General features: G+C 36.7%; 1 protein-coding gene across 1 annotated transcript in view; it reads right to left on the minus strand.

Annotated features, from left to right (window-relative positions):
* Nucleotides 1-17,971, minus strand: part of DMD (dystrophin) — a 2,248,143-nt gene extending 2,230,172 nt beyond the window's left edge. Inside the window, exon 1 of the mRNA XM_059157899.1 lies at nucleotides 17,840-17,971. Within this exon, the coding sequence (XP_059013882.1) occupies nucleotides 17,840-17,846 (7 nt within the window). The 5' untranslated portion in view covers nucleotides 17,847-17,971. The remainder of the gene's footprint in view (nucleotides 1-17,839) is intronic.
* Between the last annotated feature and the right edge of the window lie 4,163 nt (nucleotides 17,972-22,134).

The raw sequence follows: 22,134 nt of genomic DNA on the forward strand, positions 1-22,134 counted from the left end.
AGGACAGAGAATTGCTGGGGGTCACTTATAGGCCCTTCATGAACAATAATCTGGAATAGAAAAGTAAGAAAATGTTTATTTCACCATTTTCCATGTGCAAACAATTATAATTTTTGATGAATGGGTGAGAGAGAGAGTTCAAAGACCGAATGGAATTAAAAACCACCCAGTGCTCTACATGGCAGCACAAGGATCCTCTCTTGCAGCTGTCATGATATTGTAAAGGCACAGGAAAATAGCCACACAGGGGAGTAACAGGAACTTTATCACTTGTTGCTTATAAAACTTCAGTGAAATCTTTCCCCTAAGTTTGGCTTGAACAAACTGATTGTTAGGGCATGATGGACACTATGTGCCAATGATTCCACTACATTATTTCCTTTTAAAATTCTGCTTCTTTTCCCACACTGATGTTTTGCTTTACCACAATGTCAGGAGCCATGGCCATAAGAACAGGAGAAAGAGGGCTCAAAGGTGAAAGGGGAGTGGTGATATATCACAGCAGTCCTATAGTCTGAGTGTGACATTTCTCTTCTAATCATTGTCAGCTTCAAGGGCAGAAATCATCTCTGATTAATCTTTCCAAAAGCTCTCAATGTTCAGCATAAGACAGGTACTATGAGATTAAGAGTCACTTATGGTTTGTCTCCCTCCCAATCCCATCTTGTTTCATTTATTCTTCTACCCACTTAAGCCTCCAGAGAAGGGGGTGGGATTATGGACATTGGGGAGGGTATGTGATTTGGTGAGTGCTGTGAAGTGTGTAAACCTGGTGATTCACAGACCTGGGGATAAAAATATATGTATATAAAAAATATATGTTTATAAAAAATAAAAAATAAAATGGATGCATGATAAAAAAAAAAAAAAAAAAAGACAGGTACTATGATCGCTGAATTTAAAGAAATCTTTCAATGGAAATGTGGGCCTCTCAAAAAATTTAGCCTTTCACATTATCCCATGTAGTTCTCTGTCCCACCCCCACTGCAGGTGGTATTAGACACCCTATCTTTGTCAGCATTATACAGCGCTATTTGTGCTGTTGGATACATTCCTTTATTCAGCCTCACTTGCTATATTCAGGCATTACAAATTTGAAATTGCATGTTAGCTGTTTCTGGGTTTTAGTTAAATAGGTAAGTAAACCAGTTTCTAGATTAATAGGGTTGGAAGAAGTCACAGATAATTATCTAATACAGTAGCTTTTTTCAAGTTCTAAGGGTTTGATCACTATGCTTGTAGGGCAAAAGTGGAAACAGGTGGTTAATTTCCCTTCTCACTTTTCATCTAGAATGCCTACATTTTCAACTCATTTTTTGTGATTGTTGTTGGACTTCCACATAAAATTTCTTTTAGAGAATGTTTTCTGAATGTTAAAAAATATGAAATCTGATATATGGCAAAAATATAGAATATCTACTTACATCTACTTTCCTCCCCATTGCATATATGCTAGTATACATGACCTTAAATAATGACATCTTTTCCCATTAGTTTTGTACAAACACAGTCCAAAAGTTTGTCACAGCACTCCTGGAAACAACTATTAAGCAACCAAATATGGTGGATGGTAGCATTTTCTCTTTTCCGTTATTTTTTTTTCTTTAACCATATATTATTGAATGTTTCTATTTTTCAAATGAAAGGACAAGACCCAGAATAGTAATGAGTACTGCCAAAAGATGATGGGAAAACTGTTGTGTTACTTCTAAAGTTCCTTAATTCCCAAACCAATGCATCTTTTGATAATCGCCCTTATTATTTTCCCAAATATACTTATTTGACAAAAATGGATGAAAAATTAAGTCAGAGGTGAAACCACTGATAATATATTTTCTTGGGCTGGATTTTCCCAGAAGTAGACCCTAAGAAGAGGATTTGAATGCAAATAATTCATTTCAGAGGTGATCCAAGGAAACACAGTAAAGAAGTGGATGACAAGAAAATGAAGCCAGCACAGTGTAACTTGATGAGCTCATTGTCACTGTGTTCAAAAGAGGCTTAATGCCACTTGGGACCTCTAGGAGACAATTGTTTCACGTGAGAGACAAGAAAGATGAGGTACTGGCTGTCACCTCTCACCTACTCCGTGTCATGAGCAATTCCAAATGATCTTACCTCTAGAACACTTTTAGGTATCCCCAAAGCAAATGGAAACCATGAGACAAAGAATCGAATTATAGTATGAAGTTGGAGGCACATGTGGGAATGGTGGTTTCCCAGAATAGAGGGGAAGGCAACAAGACCCCTGCTATAAGGGTCTAGTAACTGTGTATGCACTGTTAGAAGTATGTCACTTTAATTGCTTTCAAAAGAATGAAATAAACTTTCAGTTTGGTTGATATGATACTATACTTGAAATCAAACATTTTATAAGACATAATCATTATTAGAATGTTAGCTATTTTTTTTATTAATTACATTGTATTTGTAGTAGAATGAGCCCTAATGTGTACAAATTTTCTCAACCTTCAGAGAAGGTCCCATTTTATATGTGAAATATTTCTCGTACAAATGGGCTACTATTTCAATCAATTAAAAGCACCAGCAAATCCACCTGGTTGGAAAAGGTTTCTACCTGGAGCTGCTGCTCATCTGTCCCATATTGGCTGACACCAGCATACTCACTGACATAGTGATGGAGGTCATTGGTCTATACCATGGCAATTCCTCTCATTTTTCCCATGTATTAAAGACCAGCATTTATTCTCTAGCTCTGCTACATTAAATATTGTAAAGATTTTCCTTTGATTCATTTGAACACAAATGATTATCAAGAGGCATTATTATTTCAAAAATGGAAAACAAGCAGTCATCTATAATACATTCCTTAAATAAACAATCAGAGACTTTGAATGCATTCTTGCTAGATATTATGGCTCCACACTGCTTTACCTTTCATCCAACCCACTGTTGTATCCAAAGTCAATGTCTAGTCATAGACTACACAGCAAGTGCCATCACATTTACAATGTTTTATAAATGTAGTCCCAATATTTTATTTTTCTGGACAATACAGAAAAATGTACCATCTTCTTTGGTTACTCTAACTCTACAAATGATTGTTTCATTTTCTAATAAATATTGTAATGTACACAAATGAATTCTGTCAATGTATTTCTTTTTTCTTTTTTTTAAAAGATTTTATTTATTTATTTGACAGAGAGAAATTACAAGTACACTGAGAGGCAGGCAGAGAGAGAGAGAGAAGGAAGCAGGCTCCCTGCTGAGCAGAGAGCCTGATGTGGGACTCGATCCCAGGACCCTGAGATCATGACCTGAGCTGAAGGCAGCGGCTTACCCCACTGAGCCACCCAGGCGCCCCTGTCAATGTATTTCTTAAACACAGTCCACTAAATTCTACTACATGTGAAAAGGACTGTATATAAATACCCATACAGAATGAATAAAAATTTTATGAAAAACATCAAAATAAATAATCAAATATGCATAGCTCCTGGTCTGTGGCTTCTTGTCACAGAGAACTGTAAAGAATGGATAAATCTGGAACCACTTTGCTATACATTCCTGTATTTCTGAAATTTTTCCCTCCATAGAGATGATTTAACAGATTATAAAAAACTAAATTTGTCCACTTCTTCATTAATTCCCTAATATCACAAAGCTGTGTATTAGAGCAAGGGGGATTGTGAAAATCCCACATAACTGGACACATCCATTGAATTCTTACTCTCTTTTCAGCTGCCAGGGACTTGTGACATGTTCGACTGTCCAGATGTGGCCCTGAGGTTTTGGCTATAAACCAATCACATGAGTTCTGCTGTTCTACTGCTGGCATTGTATATCCCCTACTTTCCAAAGTCAAATCCTTTTGAATGTGAGGTTCCCATTTCCTAAAGAAAATTCCGTGGGGAAATGAAGTTGGAGATATGCTTTTTTAAAAATATTTTATTTATTTATTTGACAGACAGAGATCAAAGTAGGCAGAGAGGCAGGCAGAGAGAGAGGGGGAAGCAGGCTCCCTGCTGAGCAGAGTGCCCAATTTGGGACTTGATCCCAGGACCCTGAGGTCATGACCTGAGCCGAAGGCAGAGGCTTTAACCCACTGAGCCACCCAGGCTCCCCGGGAGATAGAGTTTTAACTGCAGGAATACTTTACAACAACCATGATATATACCACAGCTGGGGGCCATCATTTCCTACACTTGATCTTAGCCAAAAGGCTGAGAATCAATACAGTCCATAATTTCCTATGAGTGACAGAAGAAGGTTTAGTTGGTTAAGGCTGTCTACAGCTCATGTCATGATCTTGAAGTTCCAGGACTGAGCCCCGTGTCAGGCTCCCCAGGGAGTCTGCTTCTCTCTCTCTCCCTCTGCTGCTCCCCACTTGTGCTCTTTCTCTTTCGTTCACTCGCTCTCTCAAATAAATAAAATCTTAAAAGAAAGAAGGACTCAGATTCATTTTCACTTTGTTTTACATTATTATATGCCTGAACTTGTTTACCTTAAATAAACTGTCATTTTACTCTTCTGTGATCCTACTTGATCATTTTATTAAATTATTTTATTGGTTTCTTGGTGGGTAATTTGAGTGACTTAAGACCTCAGGTGGAGGTAATGTGTTAATCACAAAGGAAATACACTTTAAAGTACTGCACTCTATACGTTTCCAATATGTAGGATAACCATTATACCATCAAATCTAAATATACCCAGTTCCACCAGCACAGAATACACCAAAATCATAACTTGGCCTGACTTATCTATTAAGGACACTGGAGTGAAGAAGGGTGAAATAAAAATAATGCTCTCATAGGATTGAAAGAAATCTTATTACCTCTGGGTGTGTAATTCATACCAACTGTAAGTAAAATTTGAGTCACTCTTTCCCCAGGTGCTTTGCAAAGGATAAAGCAGGAAAGGAGAACTCGTAGTCTTTAGGCACCAATAATCTATATAAATAAACAACCTGAAAATTATAGCAGAGTCCCTAAGCAGGGACACAGATATGAGAAGGATGCTACATGAGTATACACAGGGGTGCATGATTGATCCAAAGATAAAAAGGCACTATTGACACTATCCAGGAGAATTACACAATGTGCAACAAGTGAATATGTGGGAGTAAGAATTGTTTCAGAGTGTGAAATGGGGTCAACATACTCAAAGGCACAAGACATGGAAGCGTATTCCACCCAGACAACTGTTCATAAGACTAGGATAAGGCAGGACACCTGGGTGGCTCAGTTGGTTATGTCTCTACCTTTGTCATCATGATCTCCAGGTCCTGGGACAGAGCCCCATATCAGGCTCCCAGCTTAGTGGGGAGTCTGTTTCTCCCTTTCCCTCTGCCTCTCCCCGTGCTTGTGCTCTGTCTCTCTCAAATGAATAAATAAAATCTTTTAAAAAAAACACTGAGGTAAGGCATTTATATGGTGGCTGAAAAATCAGACCCAACATCAAGGCAGGAAAACTGTGGTAAGGGGTCTTTTCTTCCATACAAGTTATTTGAATTAGATCCTAAAAGCAATGGAAAGCCACTTGTGGATTTAAGTAGGGGAGTCACATATTAAATTTGGCTTTTGGAGATATAAACCTAGCAGACTCCGTGAAGAGTAAACAGGAGTGACCCAAGACCCACAGGTATGTTAGGAAGCTATCATTGTACTCAAAGTGAGCTATCAGGATCTGAACTAAGGCAGTGACTGCATGTCATCTGGGAAGCAGAGAGCAAAGCCCACAGAAACCTAAAACACAAAGAGACCTGGATCTGAATGAAGAGAAAATAATACTTCTTACTCAAGTTAGTGCATATGCTTATTATGTGTATATAATAAACATCAGTGTTCTGTTAATTGTAAAGTTCTCTACACTTAAGCAATTACTACTACCAAATGCCTATGAATTAGAGATCCTGGATGTAAACCCATCCCTCTTTGTTCAAACCCAGTAAAATAATCACAGAATTATTGTTTAAAAGTGCTTCTCACATTCAGGACAAAAAGAACATGCTAGGTAACTCATGAAGATTTAGATTTCTAGATGGAGGCACCAGTATGAATCTGCTCTGTGTGAAACCAGGGAGGTGTAGCAAGGGAACTCACTCTGGCAAAGGATTAGAAGCACACTGATTCTCAGCCATCTGTAGAAAGGTTCTTCCATGAACAGGAACAAGAAATATCTGGAAGTAAAATCTAGGTGAGAAATAATCACATCCTAGAATAAACTGCTCAAAGGAATTGAAATTAAAGACTCTTAAAATAGGCCTGGCCTCTTAACAGAAGAAAATTCAGCTAAAATGTCATCTATAGATATGAACCTACCTGTCAGTATTTACGTTGTTCCGTTATCAAGAATTCAGTTCAATGAAATTAATAAAGTCAACACCAAAAAAATGATAGCTCTGATTAGCACTTTGAAAAGGAACACAAAAATGAGATAATTTAATGAGATTAAAGACTGGGAACGTCCATAAGACCTACTGAAGAAGCAGTAGAAGCAGGTAGTGCCCTAAACTTGTAATTGTCCTATTAGTGTCCTTCCAAGCATGTAGAGTATAATCATGCACAGAGTGCAATGTTTGAAATTTAATAAATCTGGTTCAATTTCCAGCTGTCTCACAAGTAGTTTAAAGTCACAGAGGCTCACTTTCTAGATCAGTAATATGGCAATAACAAAACATATGTTGGGGTTGTTCAAAATACTATCTAAAATAATGCATGAAAAGTACCAAGTACTGCCTCTAGAATATACATTTTTTTCAATAAACATTAGGTATTATTGCATTAGCAATCGTGTTTTGCAACCCAAATGTACTCTCATTTGAAAGAAAAATTTTCCAAAAAATAAAATTCTTATTAATTCACTATGGAAAAACCAGACTTTCTTGAATTTGAACTAAATGTTGAATGAGAAGACAGAAATTACAAGAATAAATACAAGGACAAGCTGAATGCAATAATAAAGATATGAAAGAGGACAAATAAAATCTGACACCAAAAAGAAATCAAATTTTAAATTTTTGCATGGCCATGCTATTCAACATTTGGGTACTGATATTTCTATTCAGAGAATCAATGAGATGAATCGTGGGTCACCATATTTGCTATTACAATAACTGAATCATGCATTTCTTGGCCTTTCTAGACAAGCAATGATTTTGAGTCACCATATTAGAAGGGACTTAAAACTCTACATGGTTTAACAAAAAAACTCATACTTCGGTGTTGAGAGACTTCTGCTCTATTTCTGGTCTTACTCCTAACTGCAAGGAGTTTTAAGCAAGTGACTTTATCTCTATAGGCCCCAGTTTTCCCACCTGTGAAATTAAGAGACTAGGAAAACAAATTAAGAGATTGGACTAAGTATTCTTTAAGAGTCTCTGGGCTTCAAATTCTAGGCTTCTACAAGATGTATTTATCTAGATGTGGGCAATAAATATAATAAACACAATGTTCACATTGAGAAAAAAACTCCACATCAATAAAAAACCCATGGAATCTCAACAGAAAATTAAGGATGAAACTACAACAGTCTCCATACTAAAATAAGCCACTTCAAAGTGCTCTCCAACTCATTAGTCATTAGAAAAAAGGGAAATCAAATGACAATTAGATACTACAGCATAACAACAAGATAGCTAAAATTATACAGTGGTAATACTAATTATTGGCAACAATATCCAAAGCTTTCATAAACTAATGGTTAATAAATTGGTTTACTCACGTTAAAAAACTACTTAGCATTATCAACGAAAGGCAGGTACTTGGATATTCAGTGACCCGGGAATTTCTCTTCTTGATATTCACAGAAGTACATGTGTATGTGTGAAATGTACAACAATGTTCAGAGTAGCAGAGTTTTTAGAGGACCCCAGTTTAATCAACCCACATGTCCATCAACAGTAAATGGAGCAGGCAAATTATGGTACATTCATGTGATGACATACTATACAACCTTGAAAATGAAACACAACTACAAGCAACGTAATAGATAAATACAAATATTATGATGAGAAACAGAAGTCAGACACAACAGAGGACATACTACATATTCCCAATAAAATAAATTTTAGAAATAGCCTATGAATGGTATGTCAGAAGTCAGTATGACACTTTTCATTGGGCAAGTATAGACTGAGAAAGGGTGAGACTGAGGTTTGGGGATGCTGGTAATATTATTTTTTTCACTTTGAGTAATCATTGGGATGTTCTCACTCTGTGAAAATTCATGAAGTTGCAGTTACTGATTTGTACACTTTTATTTATATGTGTTATATTTCAGTAAATGAGTTTGATGAGACTTACATGCTACCTACTGTACTAAGGAGGCACCTTCAATAAAAGAGTTTTAAAAACCAAGCCACACAGAATTGCTTTCACCTACAAAGGAAAATTGGTACAGTAAAGAATGTCAGGAGGGAATTTTCCTTGCCTTTACCCTATACATCTAAATTACTTAAGAGAGTCAGAAACAGAAAGAGATGCATATACATGCATGGATGGACTCATGTGCGCACACAGAGAATTCTACTGCATGAAGAGAGAAGAGGTATACCAGGAAAGGAAAGAGGAAGGAAGAGGAAGGATGGAGGAAAGGCTTTCAAGACTCTTCTATCATTTAGAAAATATCACTCTTATCTTTTACTCCAAATTCTAATGCAAACATGTCTTTTTAAGGTCCTAGGAGTCAGGAATGAAGGTGAAGACCAGGTAAACTGGATGCTGCCCAAGATGGATGAGACCTTCGCGATTTAACACTATCTCCTCATGTTATAGGTCCATGTAGTGCTAGGCCTATCCTATATAAAATGACATCCAGTATAAAAAGCCCTCATGTGTAAGCTCTGAGGTATATTTCTGTGATGAATGTAAACACAGGTGGAATATTTAGGTAGCTTCTGATTAAAGATCCATATAAACTGAGATAAGACAATATGATTATTTCTCTAAAGACAGTAAATGGAAGAGCTCCCAAGGATAGATGTACATAACCAACCAAGAGAAATAATTGTTGGCTTTCTTTTATAAACCTCCTGAGAAAAAGTTTGCATGGCTGGATTCACAGAGGTTGAAAAAGATGCAATATCATTGTCTGCCACTGACTTTTACAACAGTGTAAAGCTCTACATTTTAATCTGATTTCAGTGAAGATGGGTGATGGCTGGTAGGCCCGCTCCTCCTCATTTTGAGTGAAACTTTAAGCTACTTCAGTCTTTACTTTGAATTACTAACAATTTTCACTGAATTCATGTTCTTTCCCTTTAGCCATCATTTTGGTCTTTGATCGACTTGTCAATTCTTCTCAATCACTCAAATAAGGAACCCTGGGAGCCTCTAGAGCTCATTCTCAAGCTGGCTTTTCTGTCTGGATTCACAACTGCTGCTGCCCTCTGGTTAGCTGTCACTATAGATATTTTTCTGTCTCTGGCCACATAAAGTACATTCATATCTAAATTCCTTAGGGACCATATCTTAGTCATTTTGCCCTAGTGCCGAACCTGACAGAATTTATTAATACACATTTGTTGGATGAATGGGGAGGAGCAGAAACATATCACTTCAGTTGGTGGCCTCTAATCATGTTCTGGATGACCTAATGGAGAAATGGGCTCTGCCTCTTACCACCATGGCCACTATGGCCAGCCCATGAATGGGTCAGCAGGCAGAGGGAGATGAACCTGAGATTCCTACCCAATGTATTAACATTTCTATCACGGGCAGCCTTTGACTCAATCTCCTTTTACCGTACTTGTCACAGAACACAAATTAAGTCCTACATCTTGCCTCAAAACCATCAAATTTCAGGTTAACATTAACATCATTTTCCACAATCCCACTTAATTGGTGTTGTAATGCATAATTCCATCCATAATATGTTAGACAGAGACATATGCTTGTAAAGTCAGAATATGATGGTCCTTCAGATGGTAACTACACTAATTGTCGAGAGCCTTTGGTAATGTACTGAATTGTTGAATCACCATGCTAAACACCTGAAACTAATATATATCAACTACGCTGCAATTTTTAAAAAGAGAATATGATGGTCCTCATGTTTTATCCTGGGAGCTTTACAATCAATTATAACAATGCCATTAGCAGAGCAGATTGATGCTGCTGAGGTCTTTTTTGCCCCTACTTCTTCTTGTTTGGTAGTTGTATTTGTCTCCAGATTGCCAGACAATGACAATATTATTTGCGAACTTTGGTAGGCACCATTTACTTTTTAGTGTATATGGATAGTCATTCATCTTTGTGTACTATCCAGTCTTGCAGTTCAGCCATCCCCCCACTTCCTGTGTAAATGTTTGCCTGGAAGATTATCTCCTCATCTTTACTTTCTACAGTACTTTTGTCCAGACAATATTTTTACCCATTTGTGTATTCTCTGCAGGGCACTTTGGACTCTGTAAGCCCAAAACCCAACAAAATTAGCTTTGTAGAAGTCAGTCATGCTAGACATACGCTGGGAATGTCTTACCTTTCAAAGTAAAGTCACATTTCCAAAATCAGTGCATATGTGTAATATCTCAAGTCACCTTGTGTTTACTCAGAAACCACAATTTATATTGCAATTACTGTTTATGGTTCAAAATGTATAGTGTTATAGACAAGGTTTCCTTTCAAAAAGAATTATTTTTCAAAATTACCGAAGAAGTCACCACAACATTACAGCTAACTCTGTTTTTCCATTTCATATAAAGACAGTGTGAACAAGTCTTAAAAACATTTTTATTAGTATTTACAGAGTGAATTAAACCTGTGATGTTATATCTGCACAGAGAATCTATACATTTCTTAAGGTTAAAAATATAAAAGGAATTAATCTTTTAAAGCATTTAAGCACTATGTCCTGTGCATCATAAGTAATAAATATGTGTTGATTTATAAAATGTCATTTGAAGTATACCTATCTCTAACTCCCCCAAATTTAAATTTTCCTTCAAAAAATTATTCAAGTTCTGATTCTTTGCTCACTTGTTATTATTTTATTATTTTTTTCCTTTGACCCTAACCTATAATATCTGAAGATGTCAGGATAAATCAAACAGCAACACTTGTATTAATGTAGAAACTATGTATAAAGGCTCCACAGTCAGAAAACCATCTCTGCCCTCTGGAGCTTATATTTTCCTGAAGGATATCTATATTATACAAATATTCTAAATACTTTTGGCTACTAGATAACACCTTGAAATATACTTTAAATCAAAGGGAGAAGAGAGTTCCATTTATCTCCTTTCTAAAATTAAATCACAGTGAGTTCTTACTTGATAAACTTAAAGAGAAGGGAAAAGTGGGGGGGGGCAGGAAAACTAGTTACTTTTACATCTTTAGGGGTTTTTGTTTTTTTTATTTTAATAAAAACATGGAAAAACACAAAATCTTACCCAACAAACTCTACAAGATGTACAATTTTCAAATAAGCAGCATGCTTGTTTTACTTACTAGTGGTCTTTAGTAGAAACAGACCTAAAGAGAGTATCTTGGAAGGACTGTGTACTTTCCTAATTCCCTGAGAAGCTCAGTGATTATGAGGAATGCCAGCTAGAGCTTAATATTCTTACCCTTGGAATCAAGAAAAAGATCAAAATCTTTGCTAGCAATAACCAGAACTAAATTTGCCAGGGGTAGAAGTGCTCCTCTTATCAATGTCAGGGAAGAAGCAATCTTTTCCTGCAAAACGAAAAGCAAGCTAGCTAAGAAAAAGATTTGTGTGCCTACAATTACATAAAATTGAGTGGATGGTTGGAAACAATACTTTTTAAGAATCTTCTCTCTTTTTCTTTTTACCTTTACTTACTTGTTCATTTCTATTTCATTCTAAGAAAAAGAGGAAATGAAATTGTTTTCACACACAAAACAGCTCCCTTGTGACAGCTTCTTCTCAATTGTCTCTTTTGCCTTCCCTTAGCTTTATCCTCTTCCTTGGTGAGTCGCCCTCATCGCTCCATATCCCTAAACCAATAGGAAGAATTTCCTTCAAACCCTTAAGCCTCGTATCTGTTACCATAGAGACAGGCATCACAAGATAGCTGCTCAGTAACATCCTCATGGAAATAGAATAAGAATCCTATGGGTTTTACAGGAATTTCCAGTGCTACCAGTGAGCAGAAATGAAACCCTGCCCTAGGGAAAAAAAAAATATGTGGAGATTTTAGTTTCACAATCGTGGAATTATGCACACTGTCATTTCCAACGATAAATCCAGACTCCCTTAAATTTATGCTTAGTACCTGATTGTTGTTTCTCATATGAATTGGAAAAAAGAAATTTCCTTCTCTTATATCCACGTGTTCAGGGAAATACAAATATGTCTCTGCTAACTTTTAACTCTAGCATGTCTTTCAATCACATTCTAACAGCCTCCATTTTTCTTTTATATAACAATCTACAGATTTTTATTTTGCTATTCTCTGATCCCCTCTGAACCACATTTGATCAAGAAAACCCTCATCTTTCATTGACAACCTGTCCAGAATTTGGTAAGGCAAAAGCTGCTTACAGAGTTTATAGACCTATGAAGAGGGGAAATTATAGCTACAAGAAATGATTTCCACTCACTTTACTTGTTTTCCATAGACTTCTGCACTTTCAGGAAGTCTACTGAAATCACATCCTATCTGAAGAGGAGCCATACAAATAACTGAATCTGAGCAAACAGATAAGCTCAGCAAAATCCATGGGCGTAGGCAAAGCAGATGACTGCTGAGACCTCCAATTTTCTCCTCCTGACATTAAATAATAAACATTCCTCAGCAAGTCAAATCTCTCAATATAGTAACAGCCAAAATGGTCCCATCAGGAACTCCTCAGCTGTATATATGAACCACTTCTCCAAATCTGTAGTACTTCAATGCTATGGGTGGTTGTAATTCTGCTTGTGGTCTCTGCATGATATTTAACTGTGACCTAGCTTATTTCAGACACTCCACTTAAGGAGCAAAAAATGAAGTTCTCATACACTTTAGAGTTGAGGCTAGCAAACTCTTGCTACCAAGGTCCAGAGAGTGAATCATTTTGGCTTTGTGGCCCCTGTGGTCTCTGTCCTAACTATTTCACAGCTGTGTTGGCATGATAACTGCCTTACACAATATGTCAATAAATAGGTATGGCTATCTCCCACTAAAACTTTAATAATAGACATTGAAATGGAAAGTCCATTTAATTTTCATATGTCACAAAATCTTCTAAAAAACTCATTCAGAAATGTAAAAGCCATCCTCAGCTGGCTGGCCAAACAGAAAGAGATGTGGCACATGAGCCACCATTGGCTGACTCCTAGCCTGGAGGGTTCCAGAGGAGTTAGCAGAAACATGCACTGAAAGAACCGAAAAGGGAAATAAATTTTTCATGAAATGATTAGGATCACAGATTCTCAAAATTAGAAATTATATCAGACATCTCCTTCAATTTCTCATTGGTGCAGGAAATCAACTCCTAGACCTGAACACTTTTCAAACAAGGAATACCGTTACCTCACAAAGTAGTCATTTCTCTGCTTATACAACTAATTGGAAGATGATCTTTTGTTCTTCCAGAGAGATACAAATGAATCTAAACCCTCTTTTACATTATAGACCTTTAATATTTGAAGAAAGTTCACCTTTTTCTTGTTCATTCAAGGATTCTTCAACTTTTCTCTTTTCTGGTACCTTCGATGCCCCCTCGAACATTATTGTTCCTAGCACCTTTCACCATCCAGACATTGTTCACTGAATACTCTCCCAAATGTTAAAGTTCCTGAGACCATGATGTTCCTCTAAAAAAAAAAAAAAGTTCCTTCTAAAACGTGTTCTTTTTTATTTCCTTCCTAAAAGGATACATGCCCAACAATATGGCTGTTTTATTTTTTTTTTCCATGCCACATGAGACTACGACTGATATTAAAGCTAAGGCCAACAAAATCATTAACTCTTTTTCAATGAATTATTGCTAAGCTTTAACTCTCCCATACTGTACTTGAATTGATTTTTGGACCTTAGAGCAGGATCTTATTCCAATTAAGATTCATCTTTTTGGTCTCATTGCATTTTCCAGGTGGTCACAATCCTTTTGTACTCGAATAATTCAATATATCTGTTCTCCTCTCCAGCTAAACTATTTTGATCTTCCTTCATGTTTTGGGTATAATATTTCACAAACCAAGCAGGGCAATGTCAGAATTACATGGCACACTATGAGAAATTAGGTCCAAATCAGATAGAGCCAAATGAATACAACTATATCATAGTCTTGTGAGATGATGCTTCCTGGTTTACAATGATTCAATTAATGCACCAAAGGCAGAATAATTTAGTAATTTAATTAATCTTTCAGACATATCAAATGGAAAACATTTCTCAATCTTGACTAAAGCATAAATATCTTCAGCAAATCCCACAGTATAATCAAGACAACCCACTGTTTCATAGAACCTTGGAGAACTGTGGTTTATGTTATCTTTTTGCTCATTCTAAACCAGCCCATCTTCCTTGGAATTTTTTTTCTAATTCCCAGTGAGGGGAAAATAATGCTTATTTTTCTAAAAAAAAATAGTCCAATGTGAGGAGTTATTTAAATCCCCACCCTAATTATGGGCTTCTTTCCTTCTTGCTCATTTTGGTGTGTTAACTCCAGGATCAATTGGAAATACTGTCATGGCACTCTTTTTTTAATTTGATTCTTTTGTCATATGTATGTGTGTGTCTCAGGGTATGTGTGCAAACGCCTAAGTGTTTTGTTTTTATTTGCTTTTTCCTTCTTCAGATTTAGACGATATGAAAATTGGAGAATAATAGGAAGAAACAAGTTTCTCAGGAAAAAAAGATTTTAAAGAATTTTTTTTTCCACATGGTCATTTTTATTGATGCAGAAACAGCATTTCACTAATATTCAACACATTTTCACAATAAAAGTCACTTGATAAACAAGGAATAGAAGGTGTATTGGTTAGCCAGAGCTATCACCACAAAATGTCACAGACTGAATGGTTCAAAGAACAGAAATTTATATTTTCAGTTTGGAAATATTTCTTAACTGATAGCGTTTCCCCTTGTTCATCTTTCTGGATGCAGGGATATATCTGCAGGTGGGCAACTCAATCACAAGTGGGCATTTTCACTGCACAGTATTCCCATTAAAGAAGAACTCAGGAACATTACTGAATTAAAAATAATGATGCTTAATTAAATTTTTACCTAAAAGAGAAAAGTAATGGCAACAGCTGCTTTGACAGTATGAACGCCTTGGGAAAAACAATCCAGGTTTGTAGAGAATCGGGTGAAACTCACAAAGATTTGCACAAGTAACCAATTCCATATTTTAAAAATATATTTAAATGGTTATAGTCCATTTCACCTGTTCCATCCCTTTTACACAGTCTGTCTGTTTTCATGCATTTCTTCCTCATTTTTTCTTCCCTGAAGCTCCTCAGAAAATACAGAATTAAGCAACTGGGATTTGGAGACTTCACATGGTCCCATCACTTTGCATGCTAAACATATTTCCAAGCTAGAAAGACTGGCCAGCATTTCCAACTCTTACGAAGACATTAACCAAGAAGGGTATGCTTGCTCTTCAGGTGTGTGGCCCAAAGCCTTTAAGATTTCATTAATAATCAACAGCTGGTGCCACCTAGCGTCTGTCCTCTCCATTCATCAGTGGAATCAAATACAGAGGACTTCCCAGTTTGAAATTAAGCAGCCTCAACTACAAACAAAAAAACCACAGTTTGGGGGAGTCCAGTGGCTGATTTTAATTACACTATCTTCATTGAAAGGAAAACCGTCTTTTTTTTAAAGTAACTATGGTAACAGGAGTGTGAGGCTAACAGGAAACTCGAATTTTTCTCACAGGAGACAATTCACAAAAGGAGTCCCACTAAATACGTAATGCAAAAGAGTTTTTCAGACTTGAACTGTCACTTAAAATGGTTATAAAGTTGGGAAATAAAACTGACAGAAAAGAACTGCATTTTAAACAAAAGTATAGACATAGCTGATTTTTGTCAACCAACCAAGAAATAACCTTCTATCATCTGGATGCAAAATTCTCTGCCAGTCTTTGAGCTTCCCAAAGATTAAACAAGTACTGTGACAGACTGTAGAAAGGCACATACAAGCACTCAGCAGCATGAACAGGAAATAATTAGGTTGTCTGAACCACACTATTTAAAATATGTTTGCTGCTAAAGCCATACATCCAGAAAACTATTTTCTTTCATGGTCTATGTATGGATTATGGATTTTATATTCACCCACAGTCGTGTATGCTTCAAGGTTAAAAAGTACTCATCCAAATGTATGACAATCTTTCAAATCATAAGTTAGTAATTAATTTGGATGAATCCAAGTAGTATAATTAGCCCATCAGTTTCTAATTGATTCACCACTATTCAAATACATGTTGGTTTAAGTCACTCTTTCTAAGAGGAATATGTAATTGAAAAACATGGACTAACATTCAGGGAAAAAAGTTACGTAACAGCCAGTAGTGTTCCTTGACCAGACTGACTGGGATATTACAATTACTACAGAAAAGACATAGCACATATGAGCAATACTGTATACACCAAAAGGTCATACTAGATGTTCATACGTGAAAGTCTATTAACTTGGATGATTTAGCTACTCAGGTTATTGGAGAGACTGGGCAGAGAGCTGAGAGATTCTGTATCATATAGATAATTAACAACCATGCTTTTCACACTCAGGAAAAATTTATTTCTATATTATTTAACATGTGTTTTAAACAATCACTTGTTAAAAACAGCTTTGAATGTTTTATTTTCGTGTTACCCTAGTGGTGATAAAAATTATTTCAATATGTTCGGTCCGATATATACTCACTGACATACCCCCATGACAGCATCTGAAGACAGAATATGGAAATGATGCTTAGTTTCCACAAAAAGCTTAAATTGTTCCCCTTTTCCCAAAAACTTTATTTTTGGAGCCAGATATAGTCCAGGCTCATGCTTCATTTGTTTAAAAGTACTTATAAGTGTAATCCAGTGACTGTATGAGAAAGAAATATTGCAAAACAACACAAGGGTGCTAAAAATTGTACGCAGGCAAAAGAGAATGTAAGACAAAACTCATTAAGGTTTCAACATAATTAAATAAATAAATGTTCCAATTTTCACCAATTTATCATTCTATGTCATTTTTCATTAACAGCTTTCAAAAAGCCCTATCTGAAACAAGCTGATACAGAGAAATTAAGAGCAGTAATCAAGCGAGAAATGATAGACCAGCTGGGTCGACATCAACTTGGCAAAACGTGAATACAGTTCAATAGCTGAAACAGATGCTGGAGTTGTTGAAAAACCCTGCAGGAGATATTGATGTATTTTCTTCATAGAATGCAGAATGACTGAATAAATGTCAAAAGCTAAAAATTGATGAGGAGACTGACACCAAACTCCTTATAAAAGAGAAACGAAGTGTAACAATTTTCACCCTATCTAAACATTCTATACATCCTCATTTCTCTCAGTGTCTTAATATGCCAATAGATCAATCGATTGTAACTAAATAGTAAGTAACTAAGCTGGAGTAGGTATCCCCCATAGATTCCCCCCCACACCCCCCGGTCATTATCTACCTGGAGAAACCCAGACTCTTGAAAAACACTTTATTCTAAAATCTCCTAACACGGATTTCTATCCCAGAAGTGTTTTCCTGAGGTTGGAGGCAAGCACACCCCCCCAAAAAAAATCAAACGCAGTACAAGGAAATTTTAAAATCCCTTCTGTAAAAAGCAACACTGTTTGCAGAGTTTGAAGAGCTCGGCAACAAACCCCAGCTACCAACAGCTGCTTGTTCAAACATATGCTTTGTCATGGTCAGTTTCTAATTGTATTCATAATGATGTAATAGCTTTAATAATCCTACCTTCCATGCCAGCTGTTTTTCCTGTCACTCCATCATGCCAATAAGTTGGCTGCTGTAACAAATCAAGATAGTGCAAAACAGCATCTTTCTCCTGATTCTGTCATCTTCCTGAAAGCATTCTATTACTGCCGACTGCTGGGAACCAGAAAGTCTATTTGAATTCCAACAGCTCCCCTTTCGCATGATTCAAGTTAGGTTAGGTGGGCATGCCTAACATGATTCTCTCAGTCATTTATTATGCAGCTGCTACAACGTCGGTGTGGTAACCACTCTGACTATCTGATACGTCAGTCGAACAAAACCTACACCTCGGAGCAAACACATGAGGCAGAGCAGCGTTCTGCATTTAACGAGCATTCTTCCTGACTAAAAAACAGTGTATCTGCAAATCTCTTTCAGTATCTACTCGGTCCTCCGTACAGATGCAAAGCCTTTGGATTAACATCTTTTCCTAACTATACCAACAGGCGAGTTCCCTTGCCACACATCTTATTATTCACAGTAGAATTCCGGCTGATTTTCACTTATCTTCACAGCCTTTTAAGGGTAAAAACTCTCTTTTCTGATTGTACTTTTTGAAATGAGGATGCTGCGTGCTCAGCTCCATATCTCTGCTTTATTATAAAATACAGCGCACACTTTCTCAAATGGAATTTGCCCCTGTGATTCTATGGAAAATTTTCTAATAAGAAGATTTTTTTTCTAGAAAATATTTACTTTGCATATTGGAGACATTTGAACTGCTTCTGTTTCTTTCTCCCAGGAGTGGACTTTATGCTTGATATTCTGACTTGAGGAAATTGCTTTCTTTAGAAAGTAAACAATTAAATTAGCTGACTCTCTAACATAACTTGTTTACCAAATAAATAAATCTCATTTCAGGAAAATGCATTTTGCATTTTAAAGATACCCATACAAGAAGTAGTATTTTTTTTTTATTAAAATTAATACCATAGAGATGATGGCAATTGTTTCTAAAAGTTCTAAGTATGCCTTTCTTAGGGGATTAATATTTATATTTTGAAATGACAAAAAAGAAATATTTAAGTGTTCTTATGAAACAAATACTTTAAAGGGGAGAATTGATGAAATTTCCTTTCTCTTTCAACCATCTATCAGACAGATACTTGGTTCTGTAGAAAAGCTATCCTGTGGGGCGCCTAGGTGGCTCAGTGGGTTAAGCCTCTGCCTGTGGCTCAGGTCATGATCTCAGGGTCCTGGGATCAAGCCCCATATAGGGTTCTCTGCTCAGCAGGGAGCCTGCTTCCCCACCTGCCTCTCTGCCTGCCTCTCTGGCTACTTGTGATCTCTGTCAAATAAATAAATAAAATCTTTAAAAAAAAAAAAAAGAAAGAAAGAAAAGCTACCCAGCCTCACAAAAAAGTAAACATGTTGTCAGGACCTACAGTATGAAAGTATAAGCAACAATTTATTTAATACATGTGAGATATATGCAAATGTTACTCTTCTGCAGTATTGTTTCCCTAAAGGGTGTAAGAGTGTGTGTGTGTGTATATATATATATATATATATATATATATATATATATATATTGCTATTCTAACTCCATTTTAATTTTTATTAACAAACACCAATCATCCCCACATATCAGGACATACATAATAATCGTTAATTTATGGTTTATAAAGTTTTATTTATAAATGCCAGAAAAAAAACAGAAAAGCAAATTGAGCCCACTTGAAACCATTAAAATTTCTCTAAAATAATATACATACAGCTCCATGTAACAATTGTGAAAATACTGGTTTACAATCACAATCATTAAAAAACAAACAAACAAACACTTTGCAGTTAGCCTATCTTAGTGGTTGAGAACAGCACAAATAAACATCATGTGGTTTTCTTTTTACCCTTAGCCTCTGCTTACCTCTGCAGCTTCACCTTTTGCCTTTACACTTTATTCCAACCGCAGTGAACTTCCTTTGGTTCCTCTAAAACACGGCACTCCTACTATCTCAGGGACATCGCATCTTTTTTTTAAAGACTTATTTATTTATTTATTTGTTTATTTGGAAGAGAGAGGGTGTATGTGTGAATATGTTGGGGGGGTAGGTCAGGGGACAGGGGAGGAGCAGTGGGAGAAGGACAAGCAGACCCCTTGCTGAGTGTAGAGCCCCATGGGCAGCTCGATCCCACAGTAGTGAGATCTGTGAGATTGTGGCCTGAACCGAAATCAAGACTCAGAGGCTCAACTGAACCACCCAGGTGCCCCTGAGAAATTGCATCTTCTGCTTCACCTTGCCATAAGCTCCCCTCACTTTTGATTGCCTACCTTCCATCCAATCTTCAGTTATCAGCTTGAAACGATTTGCTATGGGAGGCATTTTTCATCCCATAGATAAAAGTATGCTCCCCTAATATGCAATTTCATAGCACCTTGTACTTCATCTTTATCATAATAATGGCAAACACGTATATAACAAAAGGTGGTAAGCACTGTTCTCACATACATAACACAAATGCACATATGTATACATGTGTTTATACACACATGTATGTGTATGTGTGTATCTATCACTACCATATATATATATATATATATATATAGAGAGAGAGAGAGAGAGAGAGAGAGGGGGGGGGAGAGCTATTTATAGCTTTTTATGCCATCACCGAAATGGACTTTTCTAGCAACAAAGACGAATTTTGTCCTATTCAACATGCAGACTCTGAGGAACTAACTGAGGGTTTTGGAGGGGAAAGGAGTGGGAGGTTGGGTGAGCCAGGTGGTAGGTATTGTGGAGGGCACAGATTGCATGGAGCACTGGGTGTGGTGCATAAACAATGAATTCTGGAACACTGAAAAGAAATTTAAAAAATAAATAAAATTTTTAAAAAAGCACTTTATTTGCTGTGAAGGGATAAGCCAGTAAAACAAATAAACTATTAGGCTGGTTACAAAAGAGCAACCTATATAAAATCTAAGGTATGGTTTCACTTATTTGTGGAACATAACAAATAGCATGGAGGACAAGGAGAGTTAGAGAGGAGAAGGGAGTTGAGGGAAATTGGAAGGTGAACCATGAGAGACTATGGACTCTGAAAAACAATCTGAGGGTTTTGAAGGGGCGGGGGTGGGAGGTTGGGGGAACCAACCCCCAACCCCTCCGTGGGGGGCACGTATTGCATGGAGCATTTGGTGTGGTGCAAAAACAATGAATACTGTCACACTGAAAATAAATTTAAAAAAAAAAAAATTAAAGGTGCAGGGGCACCTGGGCGGCTCAGTCAGTTAAACATCTGGCTTCGGCTCAGGTCATGATCCAGGAGTCGTGGGATCGAGCCCCACGTCGGGGTCCCTGCTCGATGGGGAGTCTGCTTCTCCCTCTGCCCTCTGTGTGCTCTGTCTCTCAAATAAAATAAATAAATCAATTTAGAAAATCTAAGGTATGTATCAATATTACCTTGCTGCCCTATAATTCCATCATACAGAAAACCCTAGCATAAGCTTCGTTTGTCAAGTAATGATTAAATACTACTGGACCACATTTTATAAGTTATTCTCATTTCATATCAAAAAAATATCGTGTCAAATTTGAAGTATTTCGAGGGGAGGAAGACTAAGGAAAATCCAATAGCATCCATGTGACAGTAACACTGAAAACAATTAAGACATGTTCCCTTATTAAATTTTCCCATACGCTGTGCTTGACCTGTTGAGGTGGTAAAAATATTTAGCCAGACCACTGAAATTTTAGAATTTATTACTAACTCCATGAAGTTACAGTCAGATCAATGAAAAGAAGAAAATCTTTTCATAATTTGAATCTAACACTGTCTCTGTCCCCAATCTAGATTAGCCAGAAGTTATTAGATATTCAGATGTTCAACACACACACACACACCCATATACATGCAAGATCATGTCATGATCTCAAATCTCTCCAGTGGTTTCCCCCCAACCTCAGAATAAGAGCCCATACAACAGCCTGCAAAACAGTGAATAATATGCCCCTCATACTTTCTCCTCTCTCATGCCTCTCCTTCTTCTATCTTTCTTTTTCTCTAATCACACTGACTGGTTTTATTTCTTCTCAAACATTGAAAACTTATTCCAACCTTGGGATATTTTCTTTAGTTGATCCTTCCAACCAGGGACATTCTTAAACAGATATCCCAAGGGTCACTCCTCTTCGGTCAGGACTTTGCTCAATGTCATCTCAGCATGAATTCCTTTCTAAACATCTCTAAGATAATATTCCCTGACTGTAAGCTTTCTCTTTCACTTTGTCTTTCTTCAGTTTTATTTACAACACTTAAATCATCATTTGGTGTCA

The sequence above is a fragment of the Mustela lutreola genome, chromosome X (assembly GCF_030435805.1).
Source record: "Mustela lutreola isolate mMusLut2 chromosome X, mMusLut2.pri, whole genome shotgun sequence".
NCBI classification, from domain to species: Eukaryota; Metazoa; Chordata; class Mammalia; order Carnivora; family Mustelidae; genus Mustela; species Mustela lutreola.